Source organism: Pseudochaenichthys georgianus, chromosome 22 (assembly GCF_902827115.2).
Source record: "Pseudochaenichthys georgianus chromosome 22, fPseGeo1.2, whole genome shotgun sequence".
Lineage (NCBI taxonomy): Eukaryota > Metazoa > Chordata > Actinopteri > Perciformes > Channichthyidae > Pseudochaenichthys > Pseudochaenichthys georgianus.
Genome location: NC_047524.1, coordinates 17,719,571 through 17,746,367, shown reverse-complemented (window position 1 = coordinate 17,746,367; position 26,797 = coordinate 17,719,571). Strand labels below are relative to the sequence as shown.

Genomic DNA, 26,797 nt, shown 5'->3' with positions numbered 1-26,797 from the left:
ATGGACGGATGCAGTGCTCTGTCTGAGGGGGCTGCTGGCAGCGCGTCTGAGGGTGGAGCATGCGTACTATACGCTGATCAATCATCTGCAGGGGTTTCTGGATGTGTGGGCTGTTGGGCAGGTTCTGCGCTCACTGGGGGAGAATGACTCTCTAATATTGAAGTTTTAAAGGATAGGTATAGTTTTTGTTTTTAAAGTATGTAAAAGAGGATGTTTTTTTAAATGGGTAAAACGCCTTCAAATGGGATTTTCAAATGATGTTTATTTGGTAGTCATGAAAATCTGTTTTGTTCCGACTCTTTTGCAGGGTGGGTGTATGTTTAAAACAAATGCAAATAAAATTTGTTTTAAAAATCTTCTTCTTCTTCTTCTTCTTCTTCTTCTTCTTCTTCTTCTTCTTCTTCTTCTTCTTCTTCTTCTCCTCCTCCTCCTTCTTCTTCTTCTTCTTCTTCTTCTTCTTCTTCTTCTTCTTCTTCTTCTTCTTTCTTCTTCTTCTTCTTCTTCTTCTTCTTCTTCTTCTTCTTCTTCTTCTTCTTCTTCTTCTTCTTCTTCTTCTTCTACACAAACAAACAGGAATTTAAAGACTGTCTCAGCCTATTATTTTTTGTCTGATGGAGACTTCATACTGACTAACACGTTCAACATATTTTATGACGTTTGGTTTTAGTTCAGAAGTTTGCAGTTAAAATATTCTGATGCTTTTCAAAGCGTTTTTACTTTCTTTTCTCTTCTTAATACACATTAATTCACTACTACTTACATTTCATATTTAACTCCTTCAGCCTACTTTCAGCTGCACAAACTATTCAACTATTAACTTTTTCAGCTATTTCAGGACATTGAGGCCATACATTTTGTTGTTTATACCTTTTTTTAAACCTTTTCTTTTAAATATTAAGCTTCTTCACTCATTTTCCTACTCTTCCAGTTTATCATTTCACTTTCAAGTTTTCAACAAAGTCATTGCAATGCTTTTGAGCTGTAACCCTTTTGATTAAAATCATTTCACTTTTCTACATTTCTCCGCTAAGTTCAGCAACACACTTACTTGGTTTCTGTAGCTAAAAGCAGAGACCATTCAACTATTAAAATATTCAGCTTTTTCTAGGGATGCACGATATTGGTTTTTTGAAACCGATACCGATAACTTCCTGCTTCTCAAGACCGATACCGAATTACGCCACTAATTATTTTAACGCATGTGTATTTTTTTTCCTTGGCCGCCCCGTAGTTTCAGAGCGCATCGACTTTAAAATACCATCTACAAGCTGATGCTGAGAGCCCCGCTCCAGCCACCCGCTTGTGGCAGACCACACTTCCACGCTCACCGGCAGGCACCGACTGGCCATCTGGAGGATCGGGAGGGTGTGTGTATGTGTGGCCCGAGCGAGCGAGAGAGAGACCTTACGTGCATTGTTGTTGTTAGCATCTGGTGCTAGCTAGCTGCGCTAACGGATATAAGGAGCTGTTTAAATGAAAACAGAGGAGCGACATTTCGCCACAACTGCGCCGAGCACTTGACTTTATGCAGGAAGCCAGACAGTGGGACATTGTACGAAAAGTCAGCACACTCAGCACGGATACATGAACATGATTGCAGCTTCCAGGCAGCTCCGGTTCGAGCATATACCTTGAATTGCACATAGCTCCAACGCGCGCGTGCACACACACACACACACACACACACACTTTGTATTGTATTATTGTCTTCGTACGCTATTAACACACCATCGTAGCGATGGCGATGTTTCAGGTGACTGATCAGGTTCGAAGTATTAGGGAGCGCTGGATTTGTGAAGAACTCCCCTCTTCCTAAACCACTAATACCACAGTACTGGCAAAACGGGAGGAGCCGAGTGAAAAACAAGCGCCCCTCATCCCAATCCACCCACACCGCAGTATTTTTTTCTTTTTTTTTACCCAAAAAATATATTGTGTATTATCGGGGCTATTAATACTGGTATCGGGTTTATCGGGATGACGTCATAATTCCTAATATCGGACCGATAATTATCGGCCCGATAATTATCGTGCATCCCTAGCTTTTTCTGCATTTTCAGCTAAATTCATCCACAAATGTTTGCAGTTTACAGCATTCGCACGCATTTTCATCAGGAAATGCATTTTCTAGTTCTCATTCATAACACTCCGTTCGATGTCTCACTATGGGATGCACCTCATCGCGGAGCAAACAGAAGCATCAATCTCATTACGCCAATCCTGATTGGCTGGTGATCTTGACGTCAACGTCAGGGAATCACCCCCTATAAGTAGCTTGTGCCACGACGCATGCGTCATTCAAACACCTCTTCTCGCTTCAGAGCACATCTCTACAGTAGCCGGACAAGCTTAACAGTCCACAAACTGAACCCAAATCCAAAACATTTCGGTCGACGGGCGCTCGCCGGCTACTCCTTCTGCTTCGCAAGAAGACAGTAATACTAACGCCAGTTAGTATTAAAATCGACCTCGCCGTTTCTTTCCCCGGAAAGTAAGGTAAGGTTTTGATTTTTCTAGCTAGCTTCCCCTTACTACCGACACCACGGTAGCGAGGACGCTTTTCTTTTTCTCTCTCACGGAGAAAAGGATTCGAAGTATATTGACACACCAGTCAATATTCTTTGAGAACAAAGGACCCACACCGTCCCTTTTTCTCCGGATTAAGGACGGGTTGGTAACACTTTTCTCTCAACGACGTACCTGTTACGCCACGAGGCGAACAAGATGGACGCCTCTCCCCCTCACACCAGAGGAGTCAGGGACTCGGAGGCTCGGTCATGCGGCTGCGGGTTGAAGATAGCAGGCACAGACTCACACCAGGTCTGCTCGTCCTGCCTCGGGCTGGAACACGCCCAGGAGGCTATCGACAACCCCGGCTCGTGCGGGCATTGTGACAGTTTCACCCGAAAGAGCCTCCACCGACGGCTAGCACACCAAGCTAGCTTGTTGTAACAGGACTCCCTCATGTCCACTGATTCGCCATTTGGCAATCAAGACATGGGGGCGTCCGCCGCAGAGACTGAGCCCCTCACTGTGTCGGTCTGGGGCTCACTAACAGCGGCAGCTGCGGAACTGGGATCCCACGGCGTGTCAGGCCGGGACCCGGTGGCGGCAAGAGACGCGGGAACGGAGCCCCACGCCTCACCAGACAGGAGCTCCCGGCGAGACCTCACCATGGTCTCGCCCGCGGAGGATGTCCTGGAATTAGACTACATGGAGGACGAAGAGGACACCTCTGAGTCCCTCCTGTCTGATTCGGATGAGCAAGAAGAAGATATCTTCATGTCATCGGCTCAAACGGCAAAGCCGGGAGTGATGGCTGCTCTCCCGGGCGATAGCACACCAGCTTCGCCCTGTCTGAGCATGGACCTGCAGGCCGTGTGTCAGCGCACTGTGTCCAGGCTAGACATCCCGTGACCCGAAATGGCCAAGGAGACCGCCAGGTCCCGTTACAAGGGGAAACATTCTCCCCAAGCAACGAGGACAAGGAGGCAACTCCTCCCGGTCTTCCCGGAGATGTTGGATGAGGTGTCGGTCTCGTGGAGGGACCAACCCTTTAGCAACAAGGCCCCAATCCAGGGCGCCTCCTGACTAGACTGCGACGGTATGGAGAGGCTCGGCCTGCTCCGCATACCGCCGATGGAACTGCTGGTGGCAGCCCACCTCCTACCGAGGATGGGCCCGTCACCAAGCAGGAACCCCACGCTGCCAGCGAAGGTGGACCGTTTCCAGTCGACCATGACTGAACGGTCCTACAGAGCCGCAGCGTTGTCCGCCAGGGCTCTGAACGTTTCCTCACTGCTAACCGCATACCAAGCGGAGCTCTGCGAGGATATGTCGAGTAATCCTGGACCGGCAGTTCTGGACGAGTTGGCCGCGTTCACAGACATTTGTCTCCGTGTCCAACGCTGCGCCGTCCAGGCCACGGGCAAAACAATGGGGATCATGGTGGTGCAGGAAAGAGCTAGATGGCTCAACCTCACCAACCTCCCAGACCGGGAAAAGGACGATGTGCTTGACATGCCCATCGTTCCCGAGGGGATTTTCGGCTCCGCTCTTGCCTCCATGCAGAGGAGATGCGAGTCGAAAAAGAAGGAGGACAAGGCCCTCCACCTCTGCCTCCCTCGAAGGGCCCAGCCGCTGCCTTTGCAGCGGCAGCCCTTCGTCCAAGCTGCCCCGAACCCTGCTCGGTTCAAAATACCAAAAACGCAGAGGTCGCAGTCCGCCCGAGTCCCCAGCCCAGGCAGGGGACGAGGGCAAGCTGGCCTAGAAAATCTCCGGTTCCGGCTGCAGCCCAGGCGCAGCCAACCCAGAATTTCGGCCAGCAGTCGAAGAAGAAGAAGCAGCGAGCGGCGTGACAGCCCCTCCTTCTCCCCTCTGTGACAGAGCTGGAAGTCTACGGTTCCCCAGCTCTAAATGTGTTCCCGCCGCCTCGAGAGATGCCTCAACACCATCCTCAAGTCCGCATAAACACATGTCACACACATGCGCAGTGCCGGCTGGGGCCGTAAAGGCACCACCGTCACGCGCATGCGCAGTGCCGGATGGAGCCGTAAGGGCACCACCGCCACACGCATGCACTGTTTCGGTGGGGATTGTCGAAATGGGTCACCACAGTGCTCAGACACTGGAGGGCCCCATAACACAACAAATAGAGACTCAGAGGGGAAGAGACGTGACATCTCAGCTGGCTCTAAGGAGCATACAGTGGGAGATGCTCACGACATCTGCTTGGGTTTCTCAAGACAGTTACACGGAGCTACATACTCCAAGTCACCGTCACCCCCCCTCGCTTCTCGGGCTATCTGTATTCACAAGCCCGGGGAGAGTCAACTCATATTCTGGAGAGAGAGGTTCTCTCTCTCCTAGAAAGGAGGGTTTTATCTATAATGCCCGCCGAGCAGAGTCAGATTACGCAGACAAATGTCCTCGTAAAGCACCTGCTCAACATGGGTCTCATAATAAAACTAAACCCCGCGCGCCACAGCGTGCGGAGAGTATTGGTTATTATGAAATGCCTAGTGGCACTATGCCACTGGCCGCACCCGACTTTTCTAGAACGGGGCGCGCCTACGGGTGCTGTCCTTTCACGGAAGGTGGTCGCCACGGACGCATATCTGACAGGCTGATAGGGTATTTACGAAGGTCGCCCGGTGAGGGGTCTTTGGAGCAGAGACCTCCAACAGGCGCACGTAAATCACCCGGAACTTTTAGCGGTGTTCCCCACCCTAACACGCTTTCTGCCTTCTCTCAGAGGACACCATGTCCTCGTGAGGACAGACAACACGACCACAGTATCGTGTATGAACCGCCAAGGGAGGTTGCGTTGTCTCCAGTCACACACACTGGCACACAAACTGATCCCTTGGAGCGGCAGACGTCTCCTCTCTCTGAGAGCGACGCATGTACCAGGAGTGATGTACCTCGGGACAGAACTACTGTCCAGAGGTACACCACTCTATGCAGACTGGACTCCACATCAAAGGATCGTGAGTCCGCTGTGGGTGCGTTACGGCAGAGCCGCGTTAAATCTGTTCGCATAAAGAGAAAATGTTCAATGAAAGCTGCTCTTTAATGCACGATTTAAACGCACCGTTAGGCGTGGACGCACTCGTACACGATTGACCTCCGGGTATTCTGTACGCGTTCCCACCCCTGGCTCTGATACCCCCAACTCTGGCCAGAGTGAAGGAGCAACGCCACACACTTATCCTGATGGCTCCGCCCTAGCCCGCAACGTACGGGCTGGCGGAGATATATCAGCTGTTGTGCGGGAAGCCATGGCAGCCCTCACTACGCAGGGACAGATTGTCTCAGGCGGGGGGGGCGATCCTTCACCCACGCCCAGAGCGCAGGGCACTATGGGCCTGACCCGTGAGTGGTACAATCTGAATACAGTGGGACTCCCTCAGAAGGTGATAAACACTATTCAGAGTGCAAGAGCTTCCTCCACCAGGTCTCTCTATGACTGTAAGTGGAGGGTGTTTGAAGAGTGGTGCCTTCAAGAAGGGCACATCTCTTTTCAATGTCCTGTCGGGGTGATTTTATCATTTCTACAGGACTTGGTCGATAAACGCAGAGCTTTCTCCACGATCAAGGTGTACCTGGCTGCTATTGCTGCAGGCCATGTGGGCTTTGAGGGTAAGACGGCTAGCCAACGTCCTTTGGTTTGCCGTTTTATGAAGGGCGCTCGCAGGCTCCTCCCTGTCTCCAGGTCACTGGTGCCCTTATGGGACTTGGCAGTGGTTTTAAACGGGCTCAGAATGACCCCATTTGAACCCCTGGAAGGAGCTGACATGAAACATCTGTCACTCAAGACAGTGCTGTTACTGGCCCTGGCATCCGCCAAGCGGGTCAGTGATATTCATGCGCTGTCTGTACATCCTTCATGCACTCAGTTCGCCCCAGGGCAAACGAGAGTGTTGTTGCAGCCCAACCCTGCCTTTACACCAAAGGTGGTTGGTTCGTGTACCCCAATTGACATTGAGGCATTTCCTCCGCCGCTGGTTTCCTCCGGGGAGCAGCAGCAGGATCTGTTGTGTCCAGTCCGTGCTTTACGCACATATATGGACAGATCAAAGGAGCTTCGTCTTAATGACCAACTCTTTGTGTCCTGGGCTAACCCTCACAAGGGCAAGCCTGTTACTAGGCAACGGCTCTCCCACTGGATTGTGGAGGCAATTGCTTTGGCCTATACGAGTCAGAGTTTGCAAGCACCTTCGGGTCTGCGGGCTCACTCGACTCGGGGCCTGGCTACATCCTGGGCTTTGTTCAAGGGTGTTTCCATCCAAGACATCTCTGCAGCGGCGAGCTGGTCCTCGCCGCTCACTTTTATCCGCTTTTACAAGCTAGACGTCTCCGCTCCAAGCGTGGCCCGAGCAGTGCTGGGCACCTTGTTGATTCGGGACTCTACCTGTTCTGGTTGGTTGGTGATTTTCGAGATAAGCTCGTCTGGCAATACGGGAGCTACAATTTCCCATAGTGAGACATCGAACGGAGTGTTATGAATGAGAACTATAGGTTACTTACGTAACCCCAGGATTCAGAGTAACATGAAGTGAGATGTCTCACCAGATGGCCCTCCTTGCTATGGTGAAGTGAGAAGAGGTACTTATTTTGAATGACGCATGCGTCGTGGCGCAAGCTACTTATAGGGGGTGATTCCCTGACGTTGACGTCAAGATCACCAGCCAATCAGGATTGGCGTAATGAGATTGATGCTTCTGTTTGCTCCGCGATGAGGCGCATCCCATAGTGAGACATCTCACTTCATGTTACTCTGAGACTGGGGTTACGTAAGTAACCTATAGTTATCTTTCCTTTCTCCTGCATTAGGCTACTTACTGGGTGGTCATGTGATGCGGTTGTTCCATGGACATGACGAAGTGGTGGCCATCCCAGGATCAGACCAGAGTGAAGAGCAGCAGAGGTGGGAACGCGTTGACCTGACTGAATTACACCGCATCATTAGGGGTCAACATTAAGTGATGGCAAAGCAGTTATGTGGCACAAGAGAAGTTAAATGACCGGCGAGTTACCCATAGCCCCTCAGCTGCCACCTCGCTTGATAAAAACGCCTCTGACCAGCGTGACACTAAGGCTCTCCGGGGAGCCAAAATGGCTGCTGAGTTATTTTTATCTACAGTATAGCGGCTTGGTGCCAACATAGATAAGGTGGGGTGCAGAAAAAATGGCACGTTGGGCTCAAAGTTGGTCAAAACAGCGTCAAGGTTCATTCACACTCAGCCAGGTGCCAGGAGAAGTGTGTGTTTTCACGGGCACAAACACACACATGGTGTCTATTTTTAGAACAGAGTGAGGTAAACGCGGAGGTGGGATTTGACATAATTTTCCCACTTTGGCTTGTCTCCTACTGTTGTCCTTGAAATTCAGCAAAGGGAGCAAGCTGTTTTGAGGTCTTACACATTTCTGGGGTAGATCAAACACACTCCAAGCTGTCAGCAGGGGGGTGATGAGCGATTTATTTTATCTTTGGGCCCAGTCACCCGTATCTCTGATAGACAGTGTAGCTGTGAGTTATCAGGGCGCACACGTCTCTGTTTGAAGGATGTGAAGCTGCGGTGGGCAGAGTAAATACAGCCAGTGTGTATGTGTACATAACACATCCTCCCAGTGAATATCAGCTTGACGAATGAGGGTAAAAACAAGGTGCTGCTAAGCCAGTATGAATGACCTTGACAGTTTAATTGGTGGCTAGACATTTTATAGCATCCACAGACAGACAACCCACTCATGCTTGTCTGGCATCCCCAGGATAGTCAACTATGAGACGGGTAAAGCCGGAGCCAAGGCCAGATCCTTGTGGAGGCTGGAGCCGCTCCGAATCAGGTGGGTAGTGTTCCTCGCATGATCTGTTATCTATTTCCTTGCTTCCTCTTTCTCTATATCTATTTTTTTCCCTCCATCCCACCTGTTCCTTTGTATTTCCTCTTTCTCCTTTTTTCTTTCTACACCCCTTTATCCTTTTCTCCCTCTCCCCACCTATGATTTAATGCTGCACTGTGGCCTCTGTCTCTTTATTCTTCTATCCCCCTCTTTCTTTCTCTTCCTTTCTTTCTCTCCCTTTTCTCTGTCAAGTCTTTGATCCAGGCTATTTTACAGCCTCCCAGGGATGCAGCCTTTTCCTTTTTCAATTCTGTGCCAAATGTGATATCTGTCAAATGTACCCTGTTTTGTTTGCACTCCCTGAACAGAAACAAAGTGCACAATTACAGAAATGTTTTCAGTTATTTGCTAATTATTTTACCTCATGGCAGGCTAGATAATTAACAGCTGTCAGCAATGTTTGGATCATCTCATTAGCAAATATTAGGCTTTCAGGGCTTAGGAAATACACCCCTTTTTTCTCCTTGTATTTTTGCATTTAAACGTGTGGTTGTGACCTTGGCAGCTGGAGCGGGAGCCACATCCGCTGGGGCCAGCCCTTCAGACTGCGGCACCTGACCACCGGTCACTACCTGGCCCTGACGGACGATCGGGGGTTGGTGCTGCAGGACCGGGAGAGGTCCGACACCATCGCCACCGCCTACTGTTTCAGAGCCTCTAAGGTTAGGACACACTCGATTCCCCACTATTCTTCAAGGTGACCTGTGTCACATGGGATCAACCACACAATTCCTCATTAAACACCACTGAACAAGGAATCACAGAGGCTCACCTCTAAACCTTTACAAATGAACCGCCCACTCCCCCTTGGAATGGAAAATCACCATTTTTCTAAGGACGATGAAGATTACAAGAATTATTGGACCGGTTGGAATCTACACCATTGAGGTTCATTTAGCTAAACTTAACGAAGCGTCCATTTAGCCTGACTCTGTGTAATGGTAGTCCAGATATGGCCAGTGATTTTGAGCCATTTAGTGACCCTTCCAATGTGTATTTAAAGCAGAATATAAGTGCAGTCATTTATCATTGAAGACCTCATGTCGATAATGGGTTGCAGTTATATCTGAAATCAAAAATAATAAAATAACTCCACTTTTACAGACAAAACGGCAGATGCAGTTGACATTTGGTTGGTCGGTGATGACTAACATTCATGCAGTGTGTCAGAATGTGCCCACATGTTTTGTATTGTGCCAGCACACGTATTAGATCCACACTGACAGCTTTGACGTTTTCATTTTCTCCTCCCCTGTGCAGGAGAAGCTGGAGCAGAGTCCCAAGCGGGACATCGACGGGATGGGAGTGGCGGAGATTAAATACGGGGACTCGCTCTGCTTCATCATGCACGTGGCCACAGGACTCTGGCTTTCCTACCAGGCACCTGATGTCAAATCCGCCCGTCTGGGTCCCCTCAAGAGACGAGTGAGTGGAGACAAACACAAGCACATACTGCTCTGTCTTTAATTGCACAGCATATAACAAAAAACAAACAGAATAAATACATAAACAACATTCCTTGCAGCGTATCATTATTCTGAGGGTTATGGGTAAGATTATTGTCTACTAGTTCGCCTTTTCCCTTGGCTATTGTGGCAGTAGAGATAGAGCTGTGCGATAATGTTGTCCACTATTTAAATAGAGCCAGATAGCCTGTAGTGTCAGCACCTGTGATCCAGACATTGTGGCTCAGTGCAGGCTGGACACTTTCTCTCCATTAAAAGGCTTCCTCTTCCTTTTTTGGCCCCCCCCCCCCCCTCCTATCCTCCCTCCCCTCTTCCCTGTCTCACACTCTTTCTCCTCCTCTCAAGGCGTGCCTACATTCTGAAGGTCACATGGATGACGGGCTGACCTTGCAGCGCTGTCAACACGAGGAGTCTCGTGCCGCACGGATCATCCGCAACACCACTTTACTCTTCAAGCGATTCATCAGGTGTGCCAAACGCTGCACCGCTGTTCCTCACTAATGCACACATGATCGCACAAATTGCCCAATTAAACCAAATTACATTCCACATTTGTCTTGAGCCACTTTATTAGGGTAATCTGCAAAATGTCCTTTCATTTTTACACGTTGCATTAGCGCCCCACTGATGATGCTAGAGCATAATTAATAGAGATGATAAAACAATCAGTTTACAGATGAATCCTCAAATCCAGCCATCTCAAAGCCCCGCAGACTCTCACACAGTCCACACAAAAGTGATGTAACGTCCTTCCAGATTGTGAACGCACCCAGTGGGGAGTTAAGCTTTGACTGAGTGGGGTGCCAAAGCCCCAGACAGCTCACTCACTGGTGCAGACACACGTTTCCAAAAGACAAACTTTGCAGCAGCGTCACGGCTACGCACTGCCAGCTGTGAGAAAAGAAGCTGTGGAGCACGTCAGTGGATGCTTCCAGTGCCCTTATTTGTTATCAATAGTCCCCGCTGTCCCCTGGGCCGGGCTCGCTGGGCACTCAACGGCGGGAACATGTGAGAGTCTGTCAGCCTCCCCCGCAGGGCGCCTGTGACACATACATCTCTGCACCCCCCTCCCACACGAACGACAGGAGCTATTTTTAGCAGGCCAGCGGAAATCAGCATTTCAGCATGGATGAACCTGTGGGCTAAACATTGTGTTAGTCATCACAGCCTCTCCGGGATTCTGCTCAGCCTTCCAATTAGAGCGTAATCACCGGGATGTTATTTTATTTGTGATGAATGGGAGTGTTTTTTAACTATACATGCTGTGGTCATAATTGAATGAGGGGTCATTTGTGATGTGTTACTGTTCCCTCTCTTTCTCTTTCCCAGAGACCTGGATTGTCTGGGTGTTAAGAATAGGATACTGGTCGCACTACCTGTAGAGGAGGTCCTCCAAACCCTCAATGACCTCATCACCTACTTCCAGCTCCCCGACGTCGAGCTGGAGCACGAAGAGAGGCAGATCAAGCTACGCTCGCTCAAGAACCGGCAGAACCTATTCAAACAGGAAGTGAGTGTCATCGTAAAGGAAAGCACAGCAAACCAACAGGCCATGAAATATCAATTAATAACACAGGGAGCGATTCTGCAGAGCCGCATAACAAATGAAAGCCCTCTGGGGGGGAAAGAGTTTGACTTGTGATGGAGGCAAAGGTACTAAGTGACTGCACACATGAGTGAGCTGAGAGCAGTGGCAAAGTTGCAGGAGATTGAGTATGTGAAAAGGCTAAAGCAATGGATTCTTTGTGGTGTGTTTCAATGCCATCTCGGAGCTAAAGGCATTGCATTTGAGGGTGTCAGCAGTTTTGGTGTTATACGTTTTCCCGAGGCTGGCACGAGAGCACTGAAGCTTTCTGCTAAACCTCTGGGAACTAAATTGCTTTCATCAATTATGACATGTCAGCCCTACTGAGGGGGCCGATAAAGTCAACTATCCATTCACCCCTAAACACGTATAGGCTGCAACATGTCATATCAGTGAGCTAACATGCTAGATAACAAATATATATACACTTTATGTTGTTCCAATATTTGCAAATAATGCATATGTTAGCAATTCATCCATCATACAGTATGTTCTCTGTTTCTTCTGTCTTTCTATGATAATAAACCAAAACAGCCCATCTCTGTCCCACCCCTAATATTTTACATTAAGGAGGCACATTTTTTCCGGCTGACTCATGGTATTTCCCTGGCATTATAAATCATCCGCAATTTCCATTTTGTCTTTTTACGACGCCCATTTAGCATATCTGATCACTATAGATATTTATCGGTAGTATAAATCACCATGACACAGCCACACAATGGGACAAGGGAGAGCCCCAGGGCTGCGTTCAGAAGGCTGGACTAATTGAACGCTGCAGAATAAGAGCTCACCAAATGAAGTTGCCACGCTAATGAGAAGATATGCGTTTTATTGCTGTTGTCAGTGCGTTACATGCATGTATTTGAAATTCATGTTATATTTGCGTGGTTATGCTCATGTGATGGATCACTGTGCATTCCTGCAGGGCATGCTGACTCTGGTGTCCAACTGCATCGATCGACTAAATGTATACAACAGTGCCGCCCACTTCGGAGAGTGTGCGGGGTCGGAGGCCGGAGCAGCATGGAAAGACATTCTCAACCTGCTGTATGAGCTGCTGGGTAAGAAAACGGTCCAGCACACACAGCCACACATGTACCGACACAAATGCTCGCACTTAAAACCGATCCCCTCCTGTAATCAATCACAGAGACGAGTGTCGTTGTTTGAAGATAAAGTGGCTGCAGGGGTGATAAAGAAGTGTGCTGACCTGGTGTTTAACCAGCCGAAAGCAGGCACCTCACAGCGGAGGATTACATCCGGAGGTTTCAGATTTAAAGAGGCCCTGTTAGGCTCTTTGGAGTTTTCCCTTGTCTGTACTTTGTTATATATGTTTTTGTGTATGTAAAAGCTCTACAAAAGCTTACTTTTTCTCTCTTGCGCTTCTATTGGCTAGCGCTCCAAGACATTGTACATGATACGCTAATCAATCAAAGCAGACTAGGCTCTGGTTTTCATCAGAGGGTGAAAAGAGGTGCTGCAGCACAGGCAGTAGGAGAAAAATAAAGCGCTTTTTGAACATTAAAGCATGGAAACAGTTGAGGCATAAAAAGACAAATATGAAGCTGAACATGAGCATAATATATCCTCTTTCAGCTTAAAATGTACACTGATACGCAGCAGACACACCATCAATACTTAGTTCCATCAGTCACCACACATACTCACATTTTTGGGGAGAAGAAATTCACACATTAACACAAAAAGGTGTTGTTGTTGTTTATCGGTATGCTGCTCTGTTGTATTTACTTGCTCTTGATGTGCTCTTTCTGTTCCCATAGCACGTCATCAGCCCTGCCTTTGCAAAATCATCAATTTAACCTCTTGTACTGCCAGCATATGCCCTGTCAGATATAGACTCAAATGATCTGGCAGGGAAACATATCCGTCTCTGTCTGAAATTCCTGCTGAGTCCGACCAATATAATGTTTGGCTGAAACAAGTCCATCACCAGTTGTTACATAAAGAAGCCTTTGCAAGCAGCCATTATTTCCCTCCTGTCAAGATATGGGTTACATTTGTTAAAAGAGAATTATGATGTTCTTTATGTAAAGTTTATCTTCCATCCTTACATGCTGAAGTCCCTCTGCCATACACACGTGTCCTTCACACTCTTATTTACTTTGATGTCACCTCCTGGCTTATTTTAGTTTTCAAGCCACGTCTCTTTCTTCACCTTCCCTCCTTCACACGCCTGCCCTGGCGCAGCGCTAAGTGGATTTGGGATGCCTCCCTCCTTTCTTCCCTGTCTGTCTGCGTTGGATGACCCTGTCTTTTTTTCCCAGGATGAAATGTGGGTGTGTTTGTCCGCTTGTATGTCTTTTCTCTCCTTGTATCATTCCCTCCCTCTGTCTTAAGCATCTTGAATGAATATCAATAAGGGTGTCAAAGCAGAACCTTCCTTGGCTCTAGGCGTTCATTTAAGGGGTCCACCTCTGGGTGACATTGTTTTTGCTATTGTACTGAAGGGCATCCATCAAATGGCTTTCAACAAAACCCATGCAATCTTTCCTTGTACCCTGCAGCTGCGTTAATAAGAGGGAACAGGAACAACTGTACACAGTTCTCCAACAACTTGGACTGGCTGGTTAGCAAGCTGGAGAGACTGGAGTCTTCTTCAGGTATGATCATTATTATTCCAGTAAAACAGCATTTTCTGTCAGAGACATCACAGAGCTCTCCAGTTCCTTTAATGGCAAAGCAGCGCTCCTCCACAGGGACATGAGTTTTAAAAGATGAGAAGGATGACACTGCTTGCCTTGAAATGATATAGGTACTTCTTTTAAATGAATGGTAAAGAATGCACCAGCAGCTCTCCTTGTTAATCGATGCAGAGTGGATATCTCTTAGACGTGGGTCCTCTGGTGTGTCTTTATTTGTGTCTTTCCGCTGGTGCTAATTGATGAATTTGTGGACGTGCAGGCATCCTGGAAGTTCTGCACTGCATTCTAATTGAGAGCCCAGAGGCGCTCAACATCATCCAGAGAGGACACATCAAGTCCATCATATCACTGCTCTACAAGCACGGACGCAACCACAAGGTAAACAGCACGTTTGGGTACTATTTCTGCAGAGGTATAAAATAACAACACATCTGGGCTCTTTTTTTGTGTGTATAATATTTCTGTAATGTAATTGAGGTACAAGAAGAATAATTAATTAAAGTGGAAAATGAAGGTCTGGTGAAAATAAACCACAATAGCAAATTATATTGAGTTAATGCAACAATAAAACATGTTCTTAATGGAATAATTTTATATTTTGGCAAAAACATGTACGTTTTGTTTGCTGTCTTGCTGGGTCTAATTACAAGATGTATAACGTGCATGTAATTATGAAACTGAAGTTGAATGACTTGAAATGGATGGAAACAGCCATCCTGGCTCCGTCCAAAGGTAACATCCCCCCACCAGCTTTGCCGAAACATCTTCATACAGTCGAAGCTGGTTGCCTGGCAACAGCTCTTGACCAAGAAATGGTCCAGCACAAAACCCTTCTTGAGTGGCTAATTTCTGTTGATACAACTGTAGGGTGCTAAAGGGGGGTTTTGTTTCATCATTTTGAACGCGCCAGGATTGCTGTTTCCTCATTCTGTAAAGCTAAAAAGCTAAGCTAACCGATTGCTGGTTCAGGCTAGATGTTTACTTTAACCCAAGAGAGTTATATCGATCTTCTAATTTAACACTATGCAAGTAAACGATTAATTGTATCTTCAAATATGTCAAGCTTTTCTGCCAAGTTATGCCAAAAAGTAACTTGATTGCTGTCAAAAACCTTCAGGCGCGAAAGCTCACATCAACCATCAAGTGCCTGTTTATCTCGCATGTAGCCATCTCCAGTTCTCTCCTTATTAGACTCAGCAAATGCTTCACTCGATGCACATTCATTTCCATAACAGTTCCCTTAGGGCCTCTTCGTCACCATTTCTTGTCTTCATCAACTAATTCATCGTGCTCACCTTCTAACAGCAGGCTAACTTCCAAATGTAACAGAAGGTTCCTGGGGTTTAGTTGCAGTTTGTCCCTGTTACAAATGAATCAGTTTAACAGGAAAACAAGATCAGGAGCAAGGAGTCAGCTGGCCCGGGTCATAAATTAGCCCGAGTCTACAATTTAGCTCTGCAAACGGGAGAAAAAAGGGCCAATGATAAAGCATAGGTGCTCTGGCCTGTCGCCCTTGGCTGAGCTTCCCGCCCCATTTAATCCTATTCCTTTGTTAAGCTAACATCAGAGAGATTTTATTGGACATGTTTTTGCCCCCAATAAGCATCTCTGAGTAATTACACAGCGGTTGCATGGTCTGTCCCTAGAGCTTGACAGTGAAGGGGACAGAGCTAATAAGTCACTTCTGGGAAGGGGTGGATTCATATCCAGAGCAAAATAAGATTATTGTGAAATATTTTTTGGGGAACTGTTGCTCTTCCTTTTTCATTGTAGCTTATTTCCCTCCTTGTTGCCGCCACTTTCCCGCTTTAGATTCTGGATGTGCTCTGCTCGCTATGTGTGTGTAACGGCGTAGCTGTGCGAACCAATCAGAACCTCATCTGCGATCACCTGCTGCCCAAGAGAGATCTGCTGCTGCAAACACAGCTGGTCAATGATGTCCAGAGGTAGGTCTCACCAGGTCTCTTTTTATCATGCTGAGGTTTTTGTGATTTCATAAATTGTATTGCACCAATAAAACTAAAGGAAATTGTAATTAGTAAAGACTTCCTAATAACAATATAAACAGGAACTCAAGCTCACCTAATATAACCTCAAAGTATAACATTTTAAGGGAACTGAGCGACATTGTAAGTATATTGTTCTATACTTTCCGCTCCTAATATAATGGTATTCAAGCTGAATTTTTATATTTCCGTTCCATTTTGTAATTGAGGGTGCAATGGGATAACATAATTCAAGTGTCAGACTTGTCATAACGGGTAGTTTATTATCAAGCTAACTTTACTCTACAGTTATACCAGGTAGTTACTGCGTGAAAATACAGTATATATACGTTATAATTAACGGGAAGTTTAAGTTCAATCTTACAAACCACCGCTGTATAATATAAATGCATCCACAAGCCAGAATCCCCAACCTCCTTGTTGTTGGTGGTGGGTGTACATTACAAGCATGCCACTGGACTGTCGAACCGAGTGTTAAAGGAACACATCTAAACTACATGTCAAGCATAGATCATGTACCCTTAACAACATGGTCTGCATACTTTGATTGAGGATCATGCAGGCTCCAACATGACGTTTAGTTTGCTCGATGAAGCACGATGAGAATGTACTCGGTCTTTAGCTTTCCTATTATGCCATATATTCCTTACATATTTTGTCTTTGTACGATGAAAAGAAGCACTGTGTTGAGGGTTAGATCGTTTTAAACTTGGATTTAATCTTACAAATCTCGTTGGATCCTTTTCTTGACACTAGTGAAGTGGTCTGCTTTACTCTGACTTGCTTAAAGCTATCGACTCAGAACTTCCTGAACCAAATACATTAGAAGCAAATTAAATTATCTTGTCCTGAGGGAACTTTTTCATTAGTTTTCAGAAGAAGAAAAAAAAGATATTACAAATGAATATGAGAATATCTGATATCTGTCTGCCTCCGAGGGATAACTAGTGATATCATGTTTCATTTCATTGCCAGTATGAGACCGAACATCTTCCTGGGGGTGAGTGAGGGCTCGGCTCAGTATAAGAAGTGGTATTACGAGCTGATGATCGACCAGGTGGACCACTTTGTGACCAGCGAGCCTTCACACCTGAGGGTGGGCTGGGCCAACGCTAAAGGCTACGCTCCCTACCCTGGAGGAGGAGAGGGCTGGGGAGGCAATGGAGTAGGAGATGACCTTTACTCGTATGGTTTTGATGGACTCCATCTTTGGTCAGGTCAGTGGGAAAGAGAACATTCTGTGTTTGTGTGAAACGAAGAAACCATAGTTCTATCAGCACAGGCTCCACCTTCTACAGGGCTTTACGGGTGCTGTGGGTGGAGCTTGGAGGAATGTACCGGTCCTAAATACTGTGGTCTGCATGTATGCAAGACTATGAACTTTATCAATTCAGTTCTTTACAATACACACATAGGCCAAAATACACACACTCCCTAAGGTTCCCAAGTCAAGTCCCTTCAGACTGAGCTGCTGCCAAATGGGTAGGCTCGTCCTGATTGGCACTGGCAGGCTACGTTTATGAACATTATAGTAACAGAACATGCACTTTTGATTTGAGAAGAGTATAACCCATAGAGTCCAGTACAGTGTGGAGCCTGTGTGAGATAGAGCTCAGCTCATTAAATAAAAAAGCTAATGTAATAAAGATGAATGGTAACCCTGGGCTACAGCCAGGTAGACAGTTCCCCACAGCGATGATCTCCTTGCCCAGAGGGTGTGTAACAGTTTGGGCAATCTTGCGTGTTAAGCCCTGTTTGTGATAGAAAGAGGTGCCAGCATCACTCTCTGGGTTCACACAAAAAACGGTGTGTGTGTGTGTCTCCTGAACAGGTCGTATCCCGCGGGCGGTTGCGTCCTTGAACCAGCACATCCTGACATCAGAGGATGTGGTCAGCTGTTGTTTGGATCTAGGAGCTCCCAGCATCTCTTTCAGAATCAACGGACAGCCTGTGCAGGGCATGTTTGAGAATTTCAACACGGACGGGCTCTTCTTCCCCGTGGTCAGCTTCTCTGCAGGGGTCAAGTGAGTGTTTGTTTGTTACTCCTGTGTGTTGTCTGAGGCAAATCGACTCCCTGAAATGTCTCTGATGAATGAGCTACACACAGAACGAGAAGCACAGTCAGATAAGACAGACAAGCCAAACTAAATTCATATAAATATATATTGCACAACTACACTCACACCAACTCTACCCTGCGTGAAATCCATCTAATCCACACACCTTTTCTGGTCCAAATGCATTAATCGTCAGGGGCTTGAGATTGGACCCAGGTAAGGCTGGCCTCAAATTCTGCTCTGTTGTCATGGTGACCACATATGGTGTGATTGACAACACTTTAAAATGAAATTTCAAGCTCCAGTAGTTTCTCCACGATGATTGACTCTGTCTTTGTAGAGTAAAAAGAGCAGTTTGCATTAACAGCTTTCACTCTTTGAGGAGCACTTGACACCAAGAGACAACAAGAGACTGGTCTGATTTGATTTGTTCATGTAGGCTATTTGAAAATGTAATTGGCAGATGAAAATGAATCCTCAAAATGTAATATCATACCTGATTGTCAGTGGGATGGGAAACTAATTGCATGTGACTACGAGTGTAAACCATATTTGTATTGCTCAAACGGTTAAAGCAACAGGCCGTTGTTTTTTTTTAAAGATGTCATGACTTTTGGTTTGATGATTGTGTTACAAGAAGTATTAGAAAATCAAGTTTATTACAAGTAATCCTAAGGGGACATGAATGTCAACTTTCATGGCAATACACCCAGCAGTTTTTGAGACATTTCAATTAGAGTTACATCCAGCACCTTATAACAACTTCTTGCGAGGGCTTATGACATCTCCCAGCTTGTTCTTGAAACTAAAACGCTGAATGGGGTGAGCATCTCCACAGATTTAAAAGTGCCAAAAAGTAACAACCACACATCTTCACTCTTCAATAATTGAGGGCTGCAGTCAGAATAGGCTCGGTTGCGTCACCACTACTACTCCAGGAGCTATTTTTGGCGGCCTCAGGAGAGCCTCTTCACAGTGATGGCCTGTGACGTTTTTCTCTGTCTAAGAGCTAAACTTGTCCCTTGTTAGAGCAGAGGCTGGAACTGATTGAAGTGGCTTCAGAGGAGAAAAACGGTTACATGTAGCTGCACGGTAGAATTACTTCCATTTAGCTGTGTGATCCTCAATTATGATTAGATATGTAACTTATATTTACACTCACATTTTTCCCATTAATTAACTACTCTTTCTCCTACAATTTTTTGTGTACAGAGTAATAGACCTAAGAACATTTTATCTTGTCAGGGTGCGTTTCCTGTTGGGTGGTCGACATGGTGACTTTAAGTTCCTGCCTCCGTCGACTTACGCTCCATGTTATGAAGCTCTGCTACCCAAAGAGAAGATGAAGGTGGAGCCGGTGAAAGAGTACAAGAGGGATGCTGAAGGAGTCCGAGATCTGCTCGGCACAACGCTGTCCATGTCGCAGGCCTCCTTCATCCCAACACCTGTTGAAACTAGCCAGGTAAACTAACATGAGACGGGAGAACAAACGTCATAATCGCCGTTAATTTTGTGGTTTAAATTCATATTTTTTTCCCCCTCAGATTGTTATGCCAGTTCATTTAGATAAAGTCAGAGATAAGCTTGCTGAAAACATCCATGAACTATGGGGGATGAATAAAATAGAGCTGGGCTGGTCGTATGGCAAGGTAAGAAATAAGCAATTATATATTTTTTCTTATAAAACACTCATCACTCTAGATCGGAAGATAAAAAGCACAACCCATACATTTTGCCATGTTTTTGGAGAAATAAACATCACAATTACACATTTGAGTTAAAGAGCAGCTTTAAATGCAATCGTTTGTACTAGTATAAGAATGGAATCATCAAAAGCCTGTACGTCATCTTGCTTTCTCTTTTATAATTTGCTGTTCTCACAAAAAGAGGGTAAGTGGAAAGAAAACTCTAATTTTCCATGGTTGACGCTTTTCATTACATTTGTTTAGACTCCTCATTCAAGTTTGTTTGTAGATAGCGGAGTCATTGTGTCTGTGTTTTAGTAGGAGTCACTCACACATTATTGAGTGTTGTTTCACCAAAGGGCAGAACAAGGTTTTTTTGGCAAAATCTGTGAAGCAATAAACCAAGAGGAAATCCTTTATTCTTATTGTCTGCATTTAGCTTTTCCCCTTTATAGACACATTTGAATTGATCCTCAGATATAATTTGTAATGAAAATGTAAACCCAAGGCTTGATTTGATGATGCAGTTAGACTTTTTGGGAAAAATGCTTGTTTGTTTTCTTGCTGGAAGTTATATGAGAAGATCAATATCACTCTCTTAGCTTATTTTATCTTACCATAAAGATTAGATGCAGGGGAAGAGAGCTAGCCTGGCTCGGTTTAAAGTTCAAAAATACAACCAGGCGGCAGACTTTTTAGTACGGATTTACCAACAAGACCAATGTGTTAATTAGTGAGCCTTAGATGCGTTTTCTGGAGATGAGGTTTTTCGTGAGAGAGAGCCAGGCTAGCTGTTTCCCCCTGTCCGCGGTTCTTATGCTAAGCTAACCATCTTCTGGTACTCTTGACAAGACAGTGAATAAGTGTATTTCCCAAAATGTCCAATTATTTCTTCAAAGTTGGTTTCAAAACGGCTATTTGGCATCATTACCCCAAATTATTTGTATTGATGTATTTTATTATACCTGCAGTTCATTATATCAAAAATGTAAATAGTTCATCTTTAGTGTCTTATGGCGCATTTCCACTGCAGCGCGGTTTAAGCGTGCCGTGCCAAACCTGGCCTGTTTTTTGTTGCGTTTCCACTAGGGGTTGTTCCGGCTAACGGTAATGTTTCACAGTTTTTCTGGCTCTCCAAAATCCAGGTTCTTTCCGGGCCAACAACCAGGCTGAATATGCTAAACTAAGTAACAACATACTGATACCGGTTAGTAAAAACCATGAATTAATGCTTTGACAAATCTGCAGACAAGACGGCAGGCGAAAAACCTTTTAAAATGCGTGTTTTCTGAATGGAGATCGGCTAAGCTAACGCAGTATATGCTCCGACCGTCCACACAACAAACAACAACGGCCTATACAGACATAAATAAACCAGCGACTGTATTCACCATGACACAGACAGTATGTGGTTTGGACTAGTTTAACTTTTGTCTAGTTTCTGAACAGATATGAGGAGCTGTGAGCTTGAGTGCTAACAGCTAACGGCTGATGGTTTTGTGTTTCGCATTGAAGATGACGTCACGGCTCCGCCTACACTGCGTTACTATAGTTACTACCCCAGTTCCTAAACTGTAATGGAAACGCAGCATAAAGTGAGCCTGGCCTACCAAGGCCTAACTATACCGTACTAAGTCGTGCGAGGCCCTGCAGTGGAAATGCGCCAATAGTCAATGGCTTTCTTGTTTTTTGGTGCAAAAGATAACATCAAATTGATCTGTTTTGTCCTTAAAGAAACGGATGACAACACAAACAACAATACAGCACACAGCTCTTATGTCTATAATACAACATTAATGCATATTAGAATCCTCCGTATATTATTATTACTTTCATCTCTTATAGACCTTCATCCTTACCAGCCTCAACATAATCTTTAATTCAGCTTGATCGTTTTATTGCCAAGAAGTTTTACTTTCTCAAAGGATAAATCTTCCAAATGTTTCTGTGGTTGTTTGATCAGTGTTTATTGTAAATGTAATCAAGTGAAGAAAAAAAACAAGTCCTCAGTGCGTGCTTTGTTGACCGAAAAACTTCTCATGCTCATATTCGAGGATGCAATTGTAGCTGTTGAAAATGTACAGTAGTTTGCAAATGAAGAGTTCTCAGTTCTGTTTATGAACTCCAAGCAGCAATATGTTACTGTAACGTTATTTGACAGCACTGGGTTAACTCTTTTGCAGCGATGAACTTCGCTTTCTCCATCAATATAGCATGCACTGAAGAATCAATGGCTCAAATCGACTACATTTAGCATCAACACTGATTTGGAAGACTACACAAAATGTGAATTTCGCTTTAAAGCTCAGGTTCAGGGGTGAGAGGCACAATTTGGTCAAATAGTTGGATTACATTACATGTCACTTGTTAGACGCTTTTATCCAAAGCGACTTTCATACTCAATACTGTGGGCAGTCCCCACAGGAACAATTTGGGGTGAAGTGTCTTTCCCAGGCACACAACGACATGCTGACTGCAGTGGGGTTTCAACCTGTGACCCCCTGATCCGAACACCAACGCACAACCCACTGCACCACACGCCTCCCGCGTTTAGATAAAACCATAATGCATATAGTGATATATGTACAGTGATTTTGATTGTGTGGTACAGCTTAATCTGTGCTCTGTTGTTGTCATTCATTTACATTCATTAGACTACCACGTCCTTCATTACAGCAGAGATAATAAGCAAAGTGCAGTTTGTTATGTAGCCCTTCTTGTTTAAAAATACTTCTTTTTGTAATGTGTTGTTTGTTCCGTAGATGTCATTCTGTAAAATGAAGAGCTGCCAGAGAACAGATTACACACAGAGTTCTTGTACTATTCACAAAAGAGCTGGCTGGTGTTCATTGGACCCACACGCACAGCTACATATCTGTACGCTGCCCTGCATGTTTTCTTGGTAAACATCCGCAATTGCCATGCCGCCTCCGCTGAGCAGCATTGGCAAAGGGATTATTTGGCATTCGGTGCAGCCGCAAGAGAGGCTTGGCACCTCTCACTTGGTATGCCAGTGGTACACCTTTTCTCTCTCCCCCAAGGAAACATGCTCCCTTGTTCCTCCTCATAACTCGTTCATGTTCACTAGACTGTCTTATCACCAGTAGCACTCCTCTCCTTGTTGGTTCACAATGACACTGACTTACAAGGGTGTGCATTTCATATGAATATATTCAGTAAACTTTCCTACATGCTGTACACATAGAGTGAGTAGACTGTGGACCAAAGTTGTAGGCAACAAAGAGAAGTTGAAATATGATGTCTGTGACTGTTCTCTTTTCTCACAGATAAGGGATGATAATAAGCGGCAGCATCCGTGCCTTGTGGATTTCTCCAAGCTGCCAGAAACTGAAAAGAACTACAATCTGCAGATGTCGACAGAAACACTGAAGTATGTCGAGTATTATGGATCCGTTGTCTCCACGGTCCTTTTTGTTTTTGAAAAAAAGGGATTATTTATTACGAAAAAATATTGAATAACAATAAAGATTTTCTTTAGGTAGTTTTTAACATTTGTCATTAATAAGAAGCATTTCAAACATGACAAACAAGGGCAATAAATATGATAAAAATAAAGTTAGGACCAATATATAAGTCAATTGACAATAATATATTTACAATCTTTAAAAAGAAACTGTATACTTTCATATTATTCATGAAAAAAATGGCCGAAAAAATTGTTTGCATCTCCAAGATTTTCTGTTTCATATTAAATTGAATAGATTTGTATTTTGGACAAACAAAATAAGACCTCACCTCAGATGGTAACAGCCTTTTCATTATTTTCTCACATACTACAGACCAAACCAAACGTTTAATCAATTCATCTGGAAATGCATCGGCAGATAAATCAATTCTGAATATACTTGTTTGCTAGTTTATGTAAATCAATAATGAATGCACACATGCCTGTCTTACTGGTACTTTTCCACTGTGCATGGCTCTTGGTTCTGCATAAAGGTCAACTTCTTAAAGTGCTTTACCTTAATGCTCTATGAATGATACAGGAGAACTTGAGCTTTGCTGTGATTAATCTTGATCTGGGTTACAGGCAGACACATCTGGGCGACACTGATGCCTTCCTGAGAGACACCAAACTCATTTTTACTGTCACTCTGTCCTTTTGCAAGGTGTGAAGAAAATGTATCAAAGCACACTACACCCAGTGCATTCCTCTGGGTATTCCTCGGCCCTTTTCCTGCTGACAGATTAGGACACGCACAATTTAACCTATCACTGCTCCATTTGAACACTCCCAACTCCTCAATTGCTACTTTTGGAACTACACAAACGGTCAAATCAGAAGTAATAGCTATCAAAGTGAGGATTAAACACTATCTGCAGCCTCATTGGTTCAATCACTTTCTGTTTCTCCCTACAGGACCCTGCTGGCGTTGGGCTGTCGGGTAGTTCAGGTCAATCCAAATGCTGAGAGCTCCCTCAAAAAGATAAAACTCCCCAAAAAGTAATTGCGCATGCTTATATTTGTTGTACAAAATCCATCAAAACACCATTTCCTTCTTTAAATGTATCTTGCCGCTGTTATTACACATTGTGATTGTATCATGTAATAATAGACAGGAAATACAACATGGCAGTAAAAGCCAAGGTTTCATGGTGAACCCAGAAGAAACATATAGGTTTAATAAACTGCATGTAAAGATTGATATCAGGCTATACATGTGGGTAAACTAGTCCTGGTGGATTTACCCTTTATTACTTCCATAACATTTTTTATTGCCTTTCTTCTTCTAGCTTCATGATGTCCAATGGTTATAAGCCGTCTCCTCTGGACCTGTCTGATATAAAACTGACTCCAGGTCAGGAACTGCTGGTGGACAAACTGGCAGAGAACGCACACAATGTGTGGGCCAAGGACCGCATCAAACAGGGCTGGACTTATGGCATTCAGCAGGTACGGGAAATAAAATAAACTATTATTTTGGTAAGAACAATTATCTTACCTTAATAAGCACCTGAGATGCTTATTTAATACCCTTATTTATATAACGAAAAAGAGTCATTGTCATATTTTTAACTCTGTCTCGCTTTACTGCTGTATTTTTTTATATGTTCTGTTCCTCCCTCATGGTTCATTTATTCACCTCCGACAGTCTCTTCCTTCCACACTACATAGCAAGATGTTCTGCAGGAAGGGGTAACAAGTCACAGAACATATTGTACAGAAAACACTCAGTGCAGCCTCTTCTCATCTAGCAAAGTGCAGAACTGAATACGGCGACTGATTATAAGCTCTTTAGTGTATTTTGGTACCACTGCCATGAAATTGGAACAAAACCCTCTCCTGAAATAATTAATTTTCCCCTGCCTTTTTCTCCCATGATGTAATGTAGAATGTGTCATCCATGTGAAATTCATCTTGTTTCTGTGGTCAGTTTGTTGGTTTGAGATTTTAAGTCAAAAACGGTATAGTCTTTGTAGTGTGTTTGCTTTTCATTTACTATAAAACATAGATTTATATTGTGTATTGGACAATTATTTGATGTATATTGCAAATTATTACCAAGTGTTATCAATCTTCCCACATTAAAGTGAATGATGGCTCATTCATTTTGCATTACTTTGCTAATAGTGTGGAAAAAGAGGCTTTCTGTATGATTGCCAGACTATAAATGAAAGTGAGAGTCTGGATAGAGAGGAGTCAAGTGAAATCACTTAGTGATTCAGAGAAAGCAGCTGATGTATAATTTAGATGACGCATAATGTTAGTCTAAACTGCCCATTTTTCCATTTGTCCCTGCTCTGCCATTTGAACCATTATAAGCAGCTAAGATTCGTTCAAATACATACTTTGCCATCCACTTTTAAGCTGATTTTGGTCCAATTTCCCTTAGAAGTTTGTAACTCAAGTGTCAAAGTTGTCTAACATGAGACCGGTTAACTGACTAGCACTTTGGAATGCCACAAGACTTTAATTAGGCCGACATGTGGTATCGGAAAAGTTGTTATGCTTGACCCAACACACGGCTTGTGATTTGCAAAACCAGCAAAAGATTTCAAATGAAGCTCTGCAAAACTACTTAATTAGTATCAATAGGATTATTCAGTGGTTGCACCATGGCCCACAGAGCAAGTGGTGGACAGCAGTTGTGCAATAAATGAACAATTACCATAATCAAAGGGAATGACGACATTTGGCCGTACAGCTGGCCAACAGTACACTTGATGAGATAACCTGGTATTTTTGAGAATGCTTTACCCGCAAGTGGGTTCATCAAATCTTCTCGTCTCTGCAGGATCTGAAGAGTAAGCGTAACCCTCGTCTGGTTCCCTACGTGCTGCTGGACGAGCGCACCAAGAAGTCGAACAGGGACAGCCTGCGAGAGGCTATCCGCACTCTGATTGGCTACGGCTACAACATCGAGCCCTCGGACCAGGAAGGCGGTTAGTTTGACTCATGGACGTATGCCTATCTAAATGCACAGACATTCAAATTATACAGTTAATTATAGAATGCCTTGTTACAAAGTCTGTCCTTACATTTGTGTGGTCTTCCAGTCCCGATAAGGAAATGTGCCTCCCAATTCCTTTTATTTTAACTAATGCTAGACTCTTGAAATAATGATGCCATTAGTATTCGAGGTCTGCTGGTTTTGAAGCAGCAATCTAAATCCTAACACTGTGGCTCTTTCTTCCTCCATCCATAGGACAAGTGGTTGAGCGGCTGAGCATCGACAAGGTGCGCTTCTTCAGAGTGGAGAGGACGTACGCAGTGAGGACCGGGAAGTGGTACTTTGAATTTGAGGCCGTGACTGGAGGAGACATGAGAGTGGGCTGGGCCAGGCCTGGATGTAAGCCAGATGTGGAGATCGGCACGGATGAGCTCGCTTTCGTCTTTGATGGGTACAGGGTAAGCTGTTAGCCCACCCTTAATCAAGCACTCAAGCACTTAACACTCAACGACT

At 44.8% G+C, this 26,797-nt stretch overlaps 1 protein-coding gene across 1 annotated transcript in view; it reads left to right on the top strand.

Annotated features, from left to right (window-relative positions):
* The window catches only part of LOC117467443 (ryanodine receptor 3-like), a 155,823-nt gene that overhangs the window by 58,901 nt on the left and 70,125 nt on the right, over window positions 1-26,797 (top strand). Inside the window, exons 8-26 of the mRNA XM_071201631.1 lie at window positions 7,336-7,429; window positions 8,275-8,349; window positions 8,912-9,068; window positions 9,667-9,831; window positions 10,218-10,339; window positions 11,202-11,382; window positions 12,386-12,521; window positions 13,986-14,081; window positions 14,383-14,501; window positions 15,936-16,069; window positions 17,105-17,346; window positions 17,961-18,153; window positions 19,432-19,648; window positions 19,731-19,835; window positions 23,159-23,262; window positions 24,253-24,336; window positions 24,627-24,786; window positions 26,129-26,276; window positions 26,540-26,742. Of these exons, the coding sequence (XP_071057732.1) occupies window positions 7,336-7,429; window positions 8,275-8,349; window positions 8,912-9,068; window positions 9,667-9,831; window positions 10,218-10,339; window positions 11,202-11,382; window positions 12,386-12,521; window positions 13,986-14,081; window positions 14,383-14,501; window positions 15,936-16,069; window positions 17,105-17,346; window positions 17,961-18,153; window positions 19,432-19,648; window positions 19,731-19,835; window positions 23,159-23,262; window positions 24,253-24,336; window positions 24,627-24,786; window positions 26,129-26,276; window positions 26,540-26,742 (2,735 nt within the window). The remainder of the gene's footprint in view (window positions 1-7,335; window positions 7,430-8,274; window positions 8,350-8,911; window positions 9,069-9,666; window positions 9,832-10,217; window positions 10,340-11,201; window positions 11,383-12,385; window positions 12,522-13,985; window positions 14,082-14,382; window positions 14,502-15,935; window positions 16,070-17,104; window positions 17,347-17,960; window positions 18,154-19,431; window positions 19,649-19,730; window positions 19,836-23,158; window positions 23,263-24,252; window positions 24,337-24,626; window positions 24,787-26,128; window positions 26,277-26,539; window positions 26,743-26,797) is intronic.